We start from the raw sequence: 18,109 nt of genomic DNA on the forward strand, positions 1-18,109 counted from the left end.
AGCCCCAGTACTGAACCGGGGTCCAGGATTATGCCTTTTTAACAGCCTGATGCACACCTCATTTAAAATATATATATATATATATAATTGATTTTAGAGAGACAGGAAAGGAAAGGGAGAGAGAGAAACATCTATGAGAGAGAAACATTGATTGGCTGCCTCCTGCAAGCCCTACCGGGGACTTGTGCCCTGACTGGGAGGTCGCTCAACCAACTGAGCCACACCCTCTGGACTGCACACCTCACCTTGACATTCTTGGAAACCCTAAGTCCTGGATTACAACTCCATCACCTTGTAATGGGATGCATTCCGGTTATGCCCTTGCCGTTGATTCCAGACTTTTACTGGCCTCACGCTAGTGGCTTTTTTTTTTTTTTTTTTCTGAGTCCCTACCCCCAGTGACAAGTTAGACTCATCCCAGCAGTTCTTTTCTCCTAGTTGGTAATGGCCAGCCTCACAGTGTACCAGTTTCTGAAAACGTTTTTGTTCTTGAAAACAAACAAAACACACACACACACACACACACTGACCAATTATATTCTGGCCAGAGCTATCCGTGGGTATCTGTTTACCAGGTGTATTATCTTCCATTGTTCCTTTCAGCAGTGCCTCTTCCGCTGCGAAAGTGACATGTGAATTAATTCATTTGGAAACGGGCGGCTAAAGCACTTTTCGGCGCGGCCCTCTGGAAGCAACTCAGGTCACACTGTTTGCATCGCGAAGCTCTGAAAATTTACCCTTTTAAAAATATATATTTTATTGATTTTTTTACAGAGAGGAATAGAGTCAGAAACATGGATGAGAGAGAAACATCCACCAGCCGCCTCCTGCACACTCCCCACTGGGTATGTGCCCGCAACCAAGGTACATGCCTTTGACAGGAATCGAACCCGGCACCCCTGAGTCCGAAGGCTGATGCTCTACCCACTGAGCCAAACCGGTCAGGGAAAACTTACCCATTTTTCACAAGCGTGGAAGTGCCAGAAAACGAGATAATTTCAGCACCTTCCCATTTTCCCGCCATCCCTTGCTCCGGGTCCCGAAGCGTGGCTCTGCCTTCTGTACGGCAGTCAGGAATCCCAACATGGCGGCCCCCATGGCGCAGCCGCGACACGAGCGCGGACATATTGCCACCAAAAAACCGGAAATCGTTGTCTGCGTTTCTTCAAACGCGGAGGCCGCGGAGACGGAGTGGGGGGCCTGTGCAGAGGTTGAAGCGGTTTGCGGAAATGAAACGTTTGCGCTGCCCCGGTGGTTTGTGGGGGAACTTCAGGTGAGTGTGTGGGTTTGCACCTAGAAGTGTTTTCGTCACAGCAGAAGTTTTGTTTCTCTCAGGGTGACGTGTGGACGTGGAGTGCGGAGAGTGGAGTTATCCCCGGGGTCGGAGGGGGAGGTAGCTAAGGGGAACCAGATGGCCCCGGGGTTTGGCCCGAGAGGCGTGTGCCTGTGGTTGGGGTGCCCTGGGGGTCGGTGCACCGTTAATAGTCTGTGGAGATAACTCCCGTGTCCTCCTGGGACCCCACGTGTGAGGAATCAGTAGGATGATCATGGTGTCAGGTTCAGGTTGGGCTGGTCCCTACGTGGGAGTGTCTGGTCCGGTTTCCTGTGAACAGGGCTTTGTGATCCGTGTCTGTGATCCCGAGAGGCTTCTGAGGCAGAAGGTTTGGACGCGCAGCACCCCTAGTGTTTCTTTAAGGTTACCACCCGGGCTGCTGTTGGGATCCGTCCAATCCTGTTTTTTTGTGTGTGTGTGTGTTTTTAAAAATATATATTTTATTGATTTCTTACAGAAGAGGAAGGGAGAGGGATAGAGAGTTAGAAACATCGAGCAGCTGCCTCCTGCACACCCCCTACTGGGGATGTGCCCTGCAACCAAGGTACATGCCCTTGACCGGAATCGAACCTGGGACCCTTCAGTCCGCAGGCTGACGCTCTATCCACTGAGCCAAACCGGTTGGGGCCCAATCCTGTTTTGTTTTTTAATATATTTTATTTATTTTTTTTTTAAATTAATTTTTTAAAGAAGAGGAAGGGAGAGGTATAGAGAGTTGGAAACATCGATCAGCTGCCTCCTGCACACCCCCCATTGGGGATGTGCCCGCAACCAAGGTACATGCCCTTGACCGGAATCGAACCTGGGACCGGTCAGTCCCCAGGCCAACGCTCTATCCACTGAGCCAAACCGGTTTCGGCTGTTCTTTAACAAGTAATTCAGTAGTTCACTAACTGCAGACCCAAGTTACCAAACCAGCAACGCCCGTTGGCCACATATCCTCTGTGGCACCTTTTGCCCTGCAAAGGCAGAACTGGGTCGTTGTGACATTTTGGTCTGCAAATTGGAAAATGTTAATCTCTCAGGAAATGTTTGTGGGTCACTTCCGCGTATACAAAAGGTTTACATGTTATTAAACTTTTTAAAATTTCTTTATTGATCAAGGTGTTACATATGTGTCCTTATTCTCCCATTACACCCCCTAAACCGCCCCCCACTCATGCCCTCACCCCCCTGTTGTCTGTGTCCATTGGTTAGGCTTATATGCATGCATACAAGTCCTTTGGTTGATCTGTTATTAAACTTTTTATTATTATTTCCCACTGTTAATCTGTCATATCAATTTAATTATTAGACCAGCCAACGAACCTAGAAGAGAAGGAAAAATTATTTTCCCTTACAGTGTCATTTCATCATTTATTTATTTTTTTGCAATCATTCCACTTAAGCTCCCTGGAATAAAGGAATAAGTCTACCACATCTAGAACCTAAAGCTTTATGTTCCTAAAAAATAAATACTTGTGGGAGACCAAAGAAAGGGACACCAGCAATACTGTGGGCATTGTGGTCAGGAACACAGTAGCATGAGGTCTCAGAGAAAATGTACCAGACATTGAATATTCTCCTCATCACAGTGTGGTGCAAAAGGGGCCACCTACTAAACTTGAAAAGCTCGGGGGAGGCCTGCGTGGAGGGCCTTACAAACCAAGAGGCTAAAAGTAACCACATAGGATGGTATGAAATTAAAACTTTCTAACCAAAAGCCAGCCATGGCTCGTAGTCATATCCTACACCTGTATCTTCCTTGACACAGGTCAATCTTTACCTTAACTGAGCCTGTCCATTGTCTTTTTGCATCTAGAATAACCCCTTTGGAATGTCAGGGTAATTTCCTTTTTTTCCAGGTCCCTCAGGGCACAATCTCCCACCAGAGCAGATCACAGAACCCTCATTGTTATTCTTATTGTGTTGTTTGTGTACTATCCTATACACACCTATTTAAAACAACTATGTGTCTATTCATTTTACTTTTTATCCAAAAAGAGATTTCCCTGATTTGCTTTCCCCAGTTTGCTTTCTCCCACCTCCCTAATCTGTCATCAGTGGATTTCATGTAACTCCCTTATGTCTTCTCCTTTGATTCGAATGTATAAAATAAAGTGCAAAACTTCCAGTCTCCAGAGCATTTTCTCAATCCGTTATTCTTTTGCTTCCCAGCAATTGTCCTCACTTTGGCTCTATTGAAATCATTAAAATTATCTACACATTTGGACCTTTCTTATATCAATACTAGAGGCCCAGTGCACAAAATTTGTGCACGGGGTGTGTGTGTGTGTGTGTGTGTGTGTGTCCCTCAGCCCAGCTGGCACTCTCTCCAATATGGGACCCCTTGAGGGATCAGGTCTAAACGGGCAGATCCCAGTAGGATCGGGCCTAAACAGGCAGTCGGACATCCCTCTCACAATCCAGGTCTGCTGGCTCCCATCTGCTCACCTGCCTGCCTTCCTGATTGCCCATAACCACTTCTGCCTGCCAGCCTGATCACCCACTAACCACTCCCCTGCCAGCCTAATTGATGCCTAACTGCTCCCCTGCCAGCCTGATTGCCCCTTAACTGACCCCCCCGCTAAAGGCCTGGTCACCCCTAACTGCCCTCCCCTGCAGGCTTAGTCACCCCTAACTGCCCTCCCATGCAGGCCTGGTCCCCCCAAAACTTCCCTCCCCTGCAGGCCTGGGTCCTCCCCAACTGCCCTTCCCTGCAGGCCCGGTCGCCCCCAACTTCCCTTCTCTGCCAGCCTGGTCACCCCTAACTGCCTCTCCCTGCCAGCCTGATCACCCACAACTGCCCTCCCTTGCAGGCTTGGTCCCTCCCAACTGCTCTCCCCTGCAGGCCATCTTGTGGTGGCCATCTTGTGTCCACATGGGGGCAGCCATCTTGTGTGTTGGAGTGATGGTCAATTTGCATCTTATTCTTTTATTAGATAGGATAGAGGCCTGGTGCACGGGTGGGGGCCAGCCTACTTCGCCACCCCTGTCCAGCTGGGAGCGGGTGTCACGGCTGATGGAGGAGGACCCGGCCTTTCGTCGTGGCCGCCTTCGCTGGCTCAAGCAGGAGCAGTTGCAGCTGCAAGGACTGCAGGGCTCTGGGGGCCGGGGTGGGGGGCTGCGCAGGCCCCCAACCCGCTTTTTGCCCCCTCACGACTGTAAGCTGCGCTTCCCCTTCAAGAGCAACCCCGAACACCGCGAGTCCTGGCCAGGGATGGGGAGCGGGGAGGCCCCAGCGCCACCCCAACCCCCTGAGGAGGTTACTCCCCCAGCGGCCACCCCTCCCCACAGGCCCCCATGTCCCCGAAGGTCCCACCGTCCCCGCAGGAATTCCCTGGATGGAGGGGGCCGATCCCGGGGAGGGGGTGCTGCACAGCCTGAACCTCAGCACTTCCAGCCTAAAAAGCACAACTATTATCCCCAGCAGCCCCAACCATACCCGGCCCAACGGCCCCCAGGGCCCCGCTACCCCCCATACACTATTCCTCTGCGAATGAGACAGCAGTGCTCAGCCCCTGACCTCAAGGAGAGTGGGGCAGCTGTGTGAGGCCATGTCCTGGGCAGAGGGGCCTGGTGGGCCCTTGTGGGAAGAGAGAGGATGCCTGAGACGCTGCTTCCCCAGAAGCCTTGGGGCAGGGAAGCCCTAGAGATGAGAGAGAAGGTTCGAGTAGGTGCTAGATGACCAGGTGACGGGCCGGAGGCTGCAGGAAGGAAGAGGGCACGGAGATGCCAGGAGCAAACCAAAGTGGAGGAAGAGCATGGGAAGCTGCCTGGGGGCTGTCACTTGCAGAGGGGAGCCCCACAAACACTGCTATGGGGGGGGGGGGCCTGGGGTGCTGTGTAACCAGTGTTTGACTTTCTTTTCAAGTGGGGGTGATGGGGAGAGAACCTAGAGTGAGGCACGTTCTCTTCCCCAGCCCTTGTCTGTCTGTCTGTGGTGGTTTCTGTTTCCAGGGAGGCGTGGTGGGATCGTAAGTCATTCCCCTCCCCTTCCAGGCCTCCTGCTGTAAACGGAGGACCTGTCTGGTTTCTGGCTTGGCTGGGGTCCCATGAGGGTGTGGGACCCTTCAATAAAGAATAGTATACAGAAAAAACAACAACAAAAACCCACCTCCTCACCCTAACCATTTTGGCACAGTGGATAGATCATCAGCCTGTGGACCAAAGGGCCCCAGATTCCATTCCAGGTCAAGGGCATGTACGTTGGTTGCACGCTCCTCCCAGACAGGGGCCCTATTTGGGGCTCATGCAGGAAGCAACCAATTATGTTTCTCTCACATTGATATTTCCCTCTGTCTTTCCCTCTCTCTAAAAATCAAGGGGAAAATATCCTTGGGTGAGGGTTAAAAAAAACAAACACCTTCATTCATCTGGATGGTTTATGTGTATGTGAGGTGAATAAGAACATTGAACTTCTTAACATTATAGGTATTTCTAATTGGATGAATGCACAGGTGACTGAATACACAGTTATAAAACAGTGGGGCAAAAGTAGGTTAACAGTTCTGAGTACTCGAAACACAGTTTATTCTTGTATTATCTATTAATTATTGTATTATTTTCCATATGAACAACAGAAAACCTAATTTTGCCCCAGTTTGTTTTTACTTGGCATGTAATTATTCAAGTGTATATGGAAATAAAACCCCATTAGCTCTATAGATGCAGCCTATAAAGTGAAAATGAGCAGAAAGACTAATATTTCTTCCATATGTGGGTGAAAAAGGGCCACATACTAAACCTGTAAAGTTCAGGGGAGGCCTGCTTGGAGGTCTTATGAAATCAGAGACCTAAAGTAAACACAAGATGGTCTGAAATTAAGACTCTTTAACTAAAAGCAGTTCATGGCGGTAGTCATGTCCTATGCTAGAATCTCCCCTGACAAAAGTCAGTCTTTCCCTTAACTGAGCCTATTTTTATCATTTTGTATCTACAATAGCATACAAAGTAATACCATTTTCCTATGACCCTCAAAGCACCGGTATCGCACCAGAGCAGAGACCACACATCCCCTCATTGTTGATTGACTTCATTGTTGACTGTTAATTATTCTGTACCCACGTATGTAAATAAGTATGGGTTTGTCATTTCACTTTTTATCTAATCCTAGAGGTACACCCCTCCTGCTTTTTGCCACCTCCCTAATCTATCATCAGTGGATGTCATGTAACCCACGTATATCTTTCCTTTTGATTATAATGTATAAAATAAAGTACAGAACTGCCATTTTCTAGAGCATTTTCCCAATCCGTTTAGAGTTTGCTTTCCGGCAGTAGTCATCAGTTTGGCTCTAATAAACCCACAAACATTCTCTACAGGTTTGAATGTGTGTTACATTGACGCAAATCATCTAAAGGACGTCACGCCATTACACAACATGGAGTTGTTACAGGAACCCCTGACATTTCACGATGTGGCCGTGGACTTCACCTGGGAGGAGTGGCAGCTCCTGGGCCCCGAGCAGAAGGACCTATACAGGGACGTGATGATGGAGAACTACCGCCACCTGGTGTCAGTGGGTGAGGACAGCTCCCATGTGTCACTCAAAAGGTGCCCTGATAGTGGGGTTTTCCCCCTCAGCTGCTTAACTCTTTAGAATGACTACAGTTCTCTGAAATGATAGAATCTTGATGCATTTCTTGTGTCAGACAAGAGGGTATAATCTCTCCTCTCCTGAGAGAAAAGTCTTTGTGTCACAGATGTGAAACCTGGTCATTTCCTGAAATGTAACATTCTCCCTTGACAGACTCCTAACTCAATGTAGTATGTCTAAGTCTTCTTTTGATTTTCATGAGCAGGGTATCGAGTCAGTAAACCAGATGTGCTCTCCAAGTTGGAACGAGGGGAAGAATCGTGGACAGTACAGCGTGGACTCCACTGTCTAGTCTCTCCAGGTGAGGTGGGGAGAACCAACAAGGCGAAGGCAAATTCTAGTCAGAGGCGGCATCAGAGCTGTGACAGTGAATGAGGGAACTCAACCACCTCTCCACATATGAGAACCCTTTTTCTTTGTAGAAGTTTAGGGGAAAGCATACCCCCTTTGTCTCTCCTGAGATCTGACCCATGTTTATTTTAATTACATCATGTTTGTTTGTGTGTGTTTTTTAAACATATTTTTATTTATTTCTGAGGGGAAGGGAGAGGGAGAGAGAGAGGTAGAAATAGCAATGATGAGAGAGAATCATTGATCAGCTGCCTCCTGCACACCGCCTACTGGGGATCAAGCCCACAACCCAAGCATGTGTTGTCCACCGGAATTGAACCTAGGACCCTTCCTTCCACAGGCTGATGCTCTATCCACTGAGCCAAACTAGCTAGGGCTGGTTAAGAATTTTTTAAAAAAATATAATTTATTGATTTTGTACAGAGAGGGAGAGGGATAGAGAGTTAGAAACATCGATGAGAGAGAAACATTGATCAGCTGCCTCCTGCACCCCCCGCACTGGGGATGTGCCCGCAACCAAGGTACATGCCCCTGACCAGAATCGAACCTGGGATCCTTCAGTCAGCAGGCTGACGCTCTATCCACTGAGCCAAACCGGTTTCGGCAAGAATTTTTTATACAGGGTATTTGGTTATTAGATCAGCCAGGAGATCCTTGAGGATAGGGGAAACTTTGTTCCTCCCCTAAAAGCCTAAGCCATTAAACATCTTAGGCTTTACTGGAGGAGTCAGTCCACTACCGATCCTTCTTTTGCCTCCCTAGGAGAATATAACTACCATATCTTCCAGTGCTTTGACAAAACCTAGGTACATGGCCTTCTAGCCAAACGTCTGCCATATCATATTGTTGGAGCCATCATTGTATCACTGGGGGTTACAGCTTTCTGTCAATTTTCTGAGGCAAAAACCAAGAAAGGTGGCATACACAGATTTCTACAGAAATTATGATTCTATGAAAGATTTTGAGTGGATGAGGAAGACCAATACCGTTCAGAGTGCAAAGTGATCTTGGAATGCAAATAATTTCTTTGGGTTGAATTCCATGGAAGTTTGTCACTCACGCATGTTCTTGAACTATGAAACATGGATATTTGATCTAAGGAATAGTTCCTTTTGTAAATAAGCCATGAAGAAATACTGTGGACAGGGGGGAAAATAAGTAAAAAGAAAAAACAAAGAAAAACACTAACTTGGGGTCTAGGAAACCCCAAGAACATGCATAGAAAGAAGAGAGGAAGGGGGATAGGAGAGAGAGACAGAAGGAGAGAGAACTTGGTTGCCTTCTGTTTGCTCCTTGACCAGGAATCAAATCTGCAACCCAGGTATGTGCCCTGACCAGAAATTGAGCCATGCACAGGACGATGTTCAACCAACCGGGCCACTCCGGCTGGGGAAAAATAATGGTTTTAATAGAGCTTTAATCTTTAGATCCTCCGTCCTTTCTCAGAGGTCAGTGTGTAGAGCTGAAAGTCCAATTTACTAATCAGTTGGTCTTTCTGGTGACTAGATCCATCCTGAGGCTTTGTAGGAATGTTAAATCATCTTATTAGCAAAAACTCCACTGTTATAAAACATTTTGGGTTTTTTTTTGTGTGTATAGCAAAACATACTCCTATCACTTAGGAAATTATAGAGTTTTACAAGCTTATTGTCAAGTACTGTGGACATAGACTAAGTTTATTTCTTATTCTACAACACATAGGCTTGTCAGTAAATAGTTACTTCATATGAAGGCATTTTGTAAAAAGCTTTATTTCAAACTAAGTTTATGAGAGATTACACAATGATTCACTTTTCTTTTCTGTCCTACTAGTAGGTACAGTTGGTGATTCTCTGCAGTATCCCTTGCAAAGTCGAAGCATTCCGAGTCTGGAAAGATGCTGTGAAAATAGTATGTTTGGAGATATTGTTAATCAGAGCAAAGGTAATTTCCTATTAAAGCAAAATCACACTATGTTTGAGATACATGAAAAACTTCCAATATCAAAGTTAAGTTTTGAAAACCAAAACAGAAACTGTAACATAAAGAACTTTGTTGAGTTGAAAGGAGAAGAGACACCCATTCTGCATGCTAACCATGAACAATTTTACACTGAAATTATATTGCCTGTCAGCACCAAACCCATCAATAATAAGTTGCAGGCCATTCAGGAACAGAGCACTCACCACATTGAGAAAGTCCACATAGGCGCTGAATGTGGGAAAGCCTTCAAGAAAATGTCTCAGCTCACTGATCATCAGAGAGTTCATTCTAGAGAGAAACCTAATGGATGCAGTCCATGTAGTAAAGCCTTCTCTAGGAAGTCCAGGCTTAGTGACCATCAAAGGATTCATGAAGATCTGAAGCAATATGAATGCACTAAATGTAACAAAACCTTCCTCACAACATCACAGTTCAGTATACATCAGAAAACTCACATGAGACAGAACTCTTATGCGTGTAATGAATGTGGTAAAGCATTCATCAAAAAGTCTCGGCTCATTTATCATCAGCGATGTCATACAGGAGAGAAACCCCATGGGTGCAGTTTATGTGGAAAGAACTTCTCTACAAAGTTTAGTCTCACTACCCATCAAAAAATTCATACAGGAGAGAAACCCCATGGATGCAATATATGTGGGAAGACCTTCTCTACAAAGTTTTGTCTCACTAACCATCAAAACACTCATACAGGAGAGAAACCTCATGGATGCAGTCTCTGTGGGAAGACGTTCTCTACGAAGTTTAGTCTCACTACCCATCAGAAAACTCATACAGGAGAGAAACCTTATACATGCACAGAATGTGGAAGAGGCTTTTCAGTGAAGCGTGGCCTCATCCTACATCAACGAACTCATACTGGAGAGAAACCTTACATATGTAATGAGTGTGGGAAAGACTTCACCTGGAAGAACACTCTCATCAGACATCAGCGAGCACATACAGGAGAGAAGCCCTATGTATGTGTGTTATGTGAAAAAGGCTTCACCATGAAGACTGATCTCACTGTACATCGAAGAACTCATACTTCAGAGAAACCGTATGTGTGTAGTGAATGTGGGAAAAGCTTCTCAATGAAGCACTGCCTCATGGTACATCAGCGAATTCATACTGGAGATAAACCTTATGTATGTAATGAGTGTGGGAAATGCTTCCCCTGGATGTGCCCTCTCATCAGACACCAGCGAACACATACAGGAGAGAAACCCTATGTGTGCAATGTATGTGGAAAAGGCTTCAGCATGAAGGGGGGTCTCACTGTCCATGAGCAAACTCATACTTCTGAGAAACCATATATGTGCAACGAATGTGGGAAAGGCTTTACTCAGAAGTATAAACTCAATGTACATCGGCTCATTCACACGGGAGAGAAACCCTATGTATGCGGTGAATGTGGAAAAGGCTTCGCAGTGAAGAACAAGCTGATTGTACATCAGCGGATTCATACAGGAGGGAAACCTTATATATTGTAGTGAATGTAGGAAAGGCTTTATCTTGAAGAACCCTGTCATCTGAGACCAGCAAACATACAGGAGAGAAGCCTTATGTATGTAGTGTATGTGGAAATGGCTTCTCTATGAACAGTGATCTCAGTGTACATGGGTGCACTTATATGTAAGAGCAACCTTATATATTCAATGAAGGTGTCAAAGGCTAACCTGGAAAAAGCATACTCATTGCACCGCTGCAAATTCATAAGCAGATAAACTATATGCCGTGAATGGACTTCACCATGAAGAATACTCTAAGTATACATCAACAAATTCATACCGCAGAGAAGCCATACAAATGCAGTGGGTGTGGTGAAGGCGTTAGGAAAAAGATATGCCTTGTGCAGCATCTGAGATCTCACTAAGGAAAGACTTGCTTTTCATGTTCTGAAAGTGGGCAATTCTCACTGTGCAAAAAGAATCTCATTAGCCATCAGAATGGACATGGCAGAGAAACACTATGAATGCAACAAAGATGGGAAAACCTTCACTATGAAGTCAGGTCTCAATGTTCATCAGAGAAAACACAGGAGAGAGCCCTGGGGATGCAGCAATTATGGTAACGCTTTTGCCTACTTGTCAGTCCTTTTTAAGCATAAGAGAATTTACAGGCAGTTGCTTTGGAGAAAACTGTAGGCCTTAAAGATAATTGTATGTAAAGAATAGCTTAATGCAAAGAATGCAGTGCTGTATTTACTGACCAATTACTTCTTATTTTATATTGATGAAAAAAATTATAAAATTCAGATAAAATCAACAATGATGAAAATATTGTAGGACATTTTATGTGTAAAGAGTGTTTTCTGAGGTCAATCCAATGAATGTGACAGACTGAAGAAACACTTTAGTTGGAAGTAGAACATCTCATATGTGATCATTAGAGATCATGACTGAGGGCATATTTTTAATTGTGGGAAAATGTCTTCTGGAAAGTAAGACATTGGCCATCACTTGACACTACAGCTAGACACTACTCGGGCAGTGAATATAGCTTGATTTGCAGTAATTTATGTTGCCTCATCATTTGTCAGGAAATCTATGCAGAAATAACTGACAAACACATTCAATTTGGTGGTCTTTAGCAAAACCTCAGGTAACTTAATCAATGAAAGAAGCCTTGAATGAAACAGCATTGTCACAAGTCTAAACAGTTAATATACTTCACAAACAATTGGGGAGAGGATACCTTCAGCCATATTTCTAGTTGCTTGCCAATGATTTTATAAGTTTTAAACTGTGGTAGTTGCTCTCATCATGGATTAAATTTTAATATGTACAACACAGGAGTGGTCTATGCTTATTTCATTCTGTAATTAACTTTGAAATTTCTTTATTTCATACTTTGTGTTATTTCAGAATATTTGAAGTACTTGAAAATGAAAGTGAGCCTGTCTGGTGTGGTCAGTTGTTGAGTGTCAATAAACCAAGAGGTCAGTGGGTTGAATCCCAGTCAGGGCATATGCCCACATTTTGGGCTCAATCCTCAGTAGGGGCCGTGCAGGAGGCAGCTGATCGATCATAGGTGTTTCTATCTCTATCCCTCTCTCTCTCTAAATTTCAATAAAAAAACACATTTAAAAAAAATGAAGCAATATGTTAATTTCATAAAGACAACAGCACATTTGGATATGTTTCATCAACTTTATAAGTAGCATCGAGTCACTTATAAAATGAAATCTTTTTTTTTTTAATATACTTTTTAAATTGAGTTTTAGAGAGGAAGGGAGAGAAAAACACACCTTTTTTTGTTGTTAATCCTCACTCAAGAATGTTTTTTCCATTAATTTTTATGGTGGAAGGAAGAGAGAAAAACATCCTTGTGAAAGAGACACATCAATTGGTTGCCTCCTGCACTTCCCGAACCAGGACAAGGATTGAACCTGCAGTTCAGGTATGTGCACTTGACCAGAATCAAACACAAGACCCTTCAGTGGGTGGGCCAGTGCTGTAAAATCTGATCCACTCTGGACAGGGTGAGAGGGAAAAAGACCCTTTTTAAAAAACTAGGCATTTTTTAAAAATGTGTTTTTATTGATTTTAGGAGAGAGAAAGAGAAATATCCATGTGAGAGTAACACACTGATTGTTGCCTCCTGTACATGCCTCTACCAGGGCCAGGGCCTGAGAGGAGCCTGCAACCCAAACAGGCCAAACAGGCAAGGGCCTGATAGTTAGGAGATGATAAAATTAACCTAAGCTTTGGCTCTGGTGAAAACGGCTACACCAGTTTTACAACAAAATGTGTGCCTGTTTTTTTTCAATTTGTGAGAACTTGGGGAAATACTGGTGAGGGGAGAAAGATAGAGTACGGTGTGAGCAGAATAATTTAGAATTGTAGAAAAATAGCCATGGCAGCAAGTTTCATAGTTTCAACAGTCCTTTATTAGTAACCTCACTGCTTCAGAGGCTGTATTACACAGCAGTGAACAGAGCAATGGGTTCCATACCAGGCTTCATTAAAAGGGTAGCCAATCATTCAACAGAAAATATCCTACATTATAATAAATTCTTAGTGACAGGGGATGGGAATACACAGAGGTGGGCAAATGTAGGTTTACAGTGGTAATACAATAATACAAGAGTAATCATACAATAATAAACTCTGTGCTTTGCATCCTCACAACTATAAACCTATTTTTCACCCCTGTATAAATTGAGCAGCACTCAGTAATGACAAGCATGTGGCTCCTGAGGATTTTAAGAGCACACATTTAAAGGAGGGGAGCCCTGACTGGTTTGACTCACCACATAGAAAGTCAGCTTGTGGATTGAGGGGACCTGGGTTCGATTCCAGTTGGAGGCACATGCCCTGTTTTTGGGCTCGATCCCTGGTGGGCAGTGTGCAGGGGGCAGCTGATCAGTGATTCTCTCTTATCATTGATGTTTCTATCTCTACCTCTTCCTTCTTCTCTGAAACCAATGAAAAAAAATATATATTTTTAAAAATAAATAACATAAAGGAGGGGAGAAAGGGGATTTGAGTATATTGGAAAGATGTTTCATGTACAGGAACATGCTGTCCCGTGTTCCCAGGCCAGCGGTTCCCAGGAGTGTCAGACTCCGACCACTGTTTCAGTTTCAGGGGCTGGAGATTATTTTTATTTAGAACTGACTTTTATAGTTTATAGTAAGTTTAAATTTTTTTTAACTCTTCTGTTAGATTATTTAGGGTTTTTTGTTTTTGTTAATATATTTTCATTGATTTCAGAGAGGAACAGAGAGGGAGAGACATACAGAAAAATGAATGATGAGACAGAATCATTGATCAACTGCCTCCTGCACGCTCCACACTGGCAATCAAGCCCAAAACCCGCACATGTGACATGACCAGAATCGAACTCTGACCTGGTTCATAGGTTGATGCTCAAGCACTGAAACACGCCAGTCAGGCAAGAATTATTATAGATTTTAATATTTGTTGCACAAATTCAAACCCATAACTACTTTTTTATATTTCGTGTGATTTTTTTAAAGTTTTTCAGCTATACATGGCTGAACTTTCATTATGAATATGAATTCATATTCATTTACTCTAAATGACTTCATTTACCCTAAATATTATTTATAAATTTGTTCATAATCTCATCACATTGAAATGTCTAAAACATCACCACATCTGACATGTTAGATATGTCTGTAAAGGACAAATTTTCTTTCACTATGGTAATTACAATAGCATTTTCTTATGAAGAAACACACCAATAACAAAATTCAATTTTTCCACTTTTTGAAAATTTATTTACCTTATTTGATATTCAAATTAAAACTATACAATAGAGTTCCATTTAAAATTTATATTATATCCTGGCAGGTGTTTCTCAGTGGTTTGAGAGTCCTCCCATGAACCAACAGATCCTGGAGTTCCATTTCTGGTCAGGGCACATCCCGAGATTGTGGGCTAAATCCCCAGTAGGAGGCATACAGGGGCAGCCGAAGGATGTGTCTCTTATGGTGTCGGTCTCTCCTTATCTATCTAAAAATAATAAAGGAAAAAATAAAGCTTATACTATGCATCTTAGTTCTTTTTTATTTCAAAAGTGTGTCCTGCCGAGACCGGTTTGGCTCAGTGGATAGAGCTTCGGCCTGCGGACTGAAAGGTCCCAGGTTCGATTCTGGTAAAGGGCATGTACCTTGGTTGCGGACACATCCCCAGTAGGGGTTGTGCTGGAGGCAGCTGATCGATGTTTCTCTCTCAAGGATGTTTCTGGCTCTCTGTCCCTCTCCCTTCCTCTCTGTAAAAAAATCAATAAAATATATATTTTTAAAAAGTGTGTCCTACATTCCTGTGTTATATTTTTCACATTTACATATGATGGTATAAGTAGCTCATTTATGTGATAAAATGTTCTAGACTCTAATGCATTCATACCTTTTTATGATGAGTCGCTGCATTGGGCTCAAAGATAATGTGTTCTCATTAGCGTGCACTCAAGTCCCTTCACCAGGAAAAGATGACAACATCCTTTAGCCATTCCCAAGATGTTTTCTTTTTAAAAAATATATATTTTCATTGATTTTTTACAGAAAGGAAGAGAGATAGAGAGTTAGAAACATCTATGAGAGACATCAATCAGCCGCCTCCCACACGCCTGTGGGGATGTGCCCGCAAACCCACATACGACCCTAACTGGAATCGAACCCGGGACCTTTCAGTCCGCAGGCCGACACTCTACCCACTGAGCCAAACCGGCTTCGCCTCCAAGATGTTTCTTTCATGCGGCTGGGACATCTCTTAGCCCCTGCAGAGGCGGATCTGGGTCTTTTCTCCTGGAGTGAGGCGGGAAAAGCCTGGGCCCTGGTCTGGGACTGACCACATGACCCAACGACCAAATGTGAAATCCCCCGCGGGAGCCAATGAAGGGTCAGAAAAGGCGTTTCCGGCGAAGCTCCTAGAGGCGGGACTTCCGGTGTCCTCGAGGCGGGCATTTTGTCTGTACTCGGGATACTGCCAGCTCTCTGCTCCGAGGTTCCCGATCGCCAGGTCCTGGTGGAGATCCCCGAGGGAAAAGCCGTGGGCGTTGTGCACTCGCGCGGGTGTGAAGATGGACATGGTAACGTGGGTGACCCGCTTTCTGGCCCGGACCGGGACCGCCCTTCCCGCGGCGGCCTCTGCTCCCGCCGCTCCCGCCCCGCTTCCTCCACGGAGAGCAATGGCGGCGTCCGCGCTGAGTCGCTGGGCTGAGGTGAGTGCGCGTCCCCCGGGTGCGGGCGCCTGTGACGTCCTGCAGCTCAGTCCGCGTGGAGGACGGCGGTGGGGAGAGAGGAGCGTTGTGGCTTCTGAGGACACAGAAAGGGCAGGGCAGAGTGCACGGGGGTGACTGGCATCTGAATTCCCGTGCGGATGTGGGCTGTGAGGATTGATGCAAAGATCTGAGGCTGCAGGGATGATATCGCAGGCTCAATCCGGGCCTTCCGCGCTGTGGGATCCATCTGAGGACTGGGTTGACCTGGATCGGACTGGAATCCAAGCTCTCTCTAATAACATGCCAAGTTCATGGGTGAGTCCAGCGAGATCCAGTGGCATTGGAGCAGGAAGGGGGCAGAGCTGAGGGAGTGAACCTGGGACTGAAGGTGGGAAGAGGTTAAAGGTTACCCAGTGGTGTGCACATCTGGAGGAAGTGTGAGCTGATGGTCCTGGGTACTGGTATGGGGACATAAGGATGAAGCCTAAACTCGTGTTTGTCTTTGTCTTGGAGGCATGATCTGGGAGACTGCAGTGGTATTGCTGGGCAGGAAGGCTGGGACCCTGCAAGCATGGCCCAGAACTTACATGGTGTTTCTCTGCTGTCCCCTTTGCCTTTCCTGAGGGCAATCCCAGTGAGTAATGGGACTGAGATGAGAGAGCAGCCTGCACCAGCATTAGGGCCTGGTGTCCACACAAAAATGGGGCATCCTGAAGGATATTGAGGGTGGGGAAGATGTATAAGGAGTTGGATACTCGGTTCAGAAAGTCAGCTCTGGTGGCAATTGTCTCAATTCTGACAGGTTGGTGTGACCTTTGAGGACATTGCCCTGTACTTCTCCAGGGAGGAATGGAGCCTCCTTGATGAGGGTCAGAGACAGCTGTACCTGAATGTGATGCTGGACAACTTTGAACTTGTATCCTCTCTGGGTAAGACCCTCACTCTCACCAGTGACCTGGGCTTGGGTTTGCCATTTCCCCAGCCCCTTTTCCCAGGTGCGCTCTGTCCTCACATGTGGACAGTGGGCACTGCATGTTTTCCAGTTTTCTGGGTAGTTGCTGTCCTTTGCTTGCAATGCCAGCTGCTCTCTGTGCAGCCCCAATACCTGCTGCACTGAACTCACAGGGAAGAATATGTGGTTGGTAGGGTGGCAGGGAGCCTAATGGATTCCATCTTGATTAGCGAGGAAAAGTATTTTTTATATTCCTGTTGGTCATTTGTACATATTTTTGGGAATTTTTTTCTACATCCTTAGCCACTGTTTGTTGTTGTTCTATATTTTTACTAAAGGCCCGGTGCATGAAAATCCTGCATGGTGGGGAGGCGGGTGTCCCTCAGTCCAGCCTGTACCCTCTCCAATCTGGGACATCCCTCTTACAATCCACAACTGCTGGCTTCTAACCACTCACCTGCCTGCCATCCTGATTGCCCCTAATGGCTTCTGCCTGCCAGCCTAATCACCCCCTAACTGCTCCCCTGCCAGCCTGATTAATGCCTAACTGCTCCCCTGCCAGCCCGATTGTTTATAACTGCCCTCCCCTGCCAGCCTGTTCACTCCTAACTACCCTCTCCTGCCGGCCTGGTCCGTGCTAACTGCTCTCCCCTGCAGGCCTGGGTCCCCCCCAACTGCCTTCCCTGCAGGCCTGGGTTCCCCCAAAATGCCCTTCTCTGAAGGCCTAGTCCCCCCCCCCAACTGCCCTCTCCTGAAGGCCTGGTCACACCTAACTACCCTCCCCTATAGGCCTGATCCCCTGCAACTGCCCTCCCCTGCAGGCCAGGTCACCTCCCAGCTGCTCTCTCTTGCAGGCCTGGGTCTCCCCCAGTTCCTTGCAGGCCTGGTCGCCCCCCACTGCCCTCCTCTGCCGGCCTGGATACCCCTTACTACTTTCCCCTGCAGGCTTGATCGCCCCCAACTGTCCTCCCTTATAAGCCTGTTCCCCACCAACTTCTCTCTTCTGCAGGCTGGGGTCCCCCCCAACAGCCCTTCCCTGCAGGCCCAGTTGCCCCCAACTTCCCTCCTCTGCAGGCCTGGTCATTCCCAACTTCCTTCTCTTGCAGGCCTGGTCCCCATTTACTGCCCTATCCTGCAGGCCTGGTCCCCCCCGACTGCTATCCCCTACAGGCCTGGGTCTCCCCCAATTGCCCTTCCATGCAGGCTTGGTCACCTCAACTTCCCTCCTCTGCCATGCTGAACA

General features: G+C 46.0%; 1 protein-coding gene across 1 annotated transcript; it reads left to right on the forward strand.

The window, feature by feature from the left end:
• The first annotated feature begins 6,695 nt into the window (after nucleotides 1-6,695).
• On the forward strand, nucleotides 6,696-10,714 carry LOC103304413 (zinc finger protein 615-like). The gene is made up of 4 exons (XM_054710043.1): nucleotides 6,696-6,837; nucleotides 7,117-7,212; nucleotides 9,078-9,816; nucleotides 9,991-10,714. The coding sequence occupies exons 1-4, from the start codon at nucleotides 6,696-6,698 to the stop codon at nucleotides 10,712-10,714; spliced, it is 1,701 nt and encodes a 566-aa protein (XP_054566018.1).
• The last annotated feature ends 7,395 nt before the right edge of the window (nucleotides 10,715-18,109 follow it).

Source organism: Eptesicus fuscus, chromosome 21 (genome assembly GCF_027574615.1).
Source record: "Eptesicus fuscus isolate TK198812 chromosome 21, DD_ASM_mEF_20220401, whole genome shotgun sequence".
Taxonomy (NCBI): domain Eukaryota; kingdom Metazoa; phylum Chordata; class Mammalia; order Chiroptera; family Vespertilionidae; genus Eptesicus; species Eptesicus fuscus.

Bases quoted from the DNA above. Each gene is read 5' to 3' on its own strand.
- LOC103304413 (XM_054710043.1), top strand. From the start codon at position 6,696: ATGGAGTTGTTACAGGAACCCCTGACATTTCACGATGTGGCCGTGGAC. The intron at 6,838-7,116 runs GTGAGGACAGCT...TTTCATGAGCAG, and splicing joins CCGCCACCTGGTGTCAGTGG to GGTATCGAGTCAGTAAACCA. The intron at 7,213-9,077 runs GTGAGGTGGGGA...TCCTACTAGTAG, and splicing joins CCACTGTCTAGTCTCTCCAG to GTACAGTTGGTGATTCTCTG.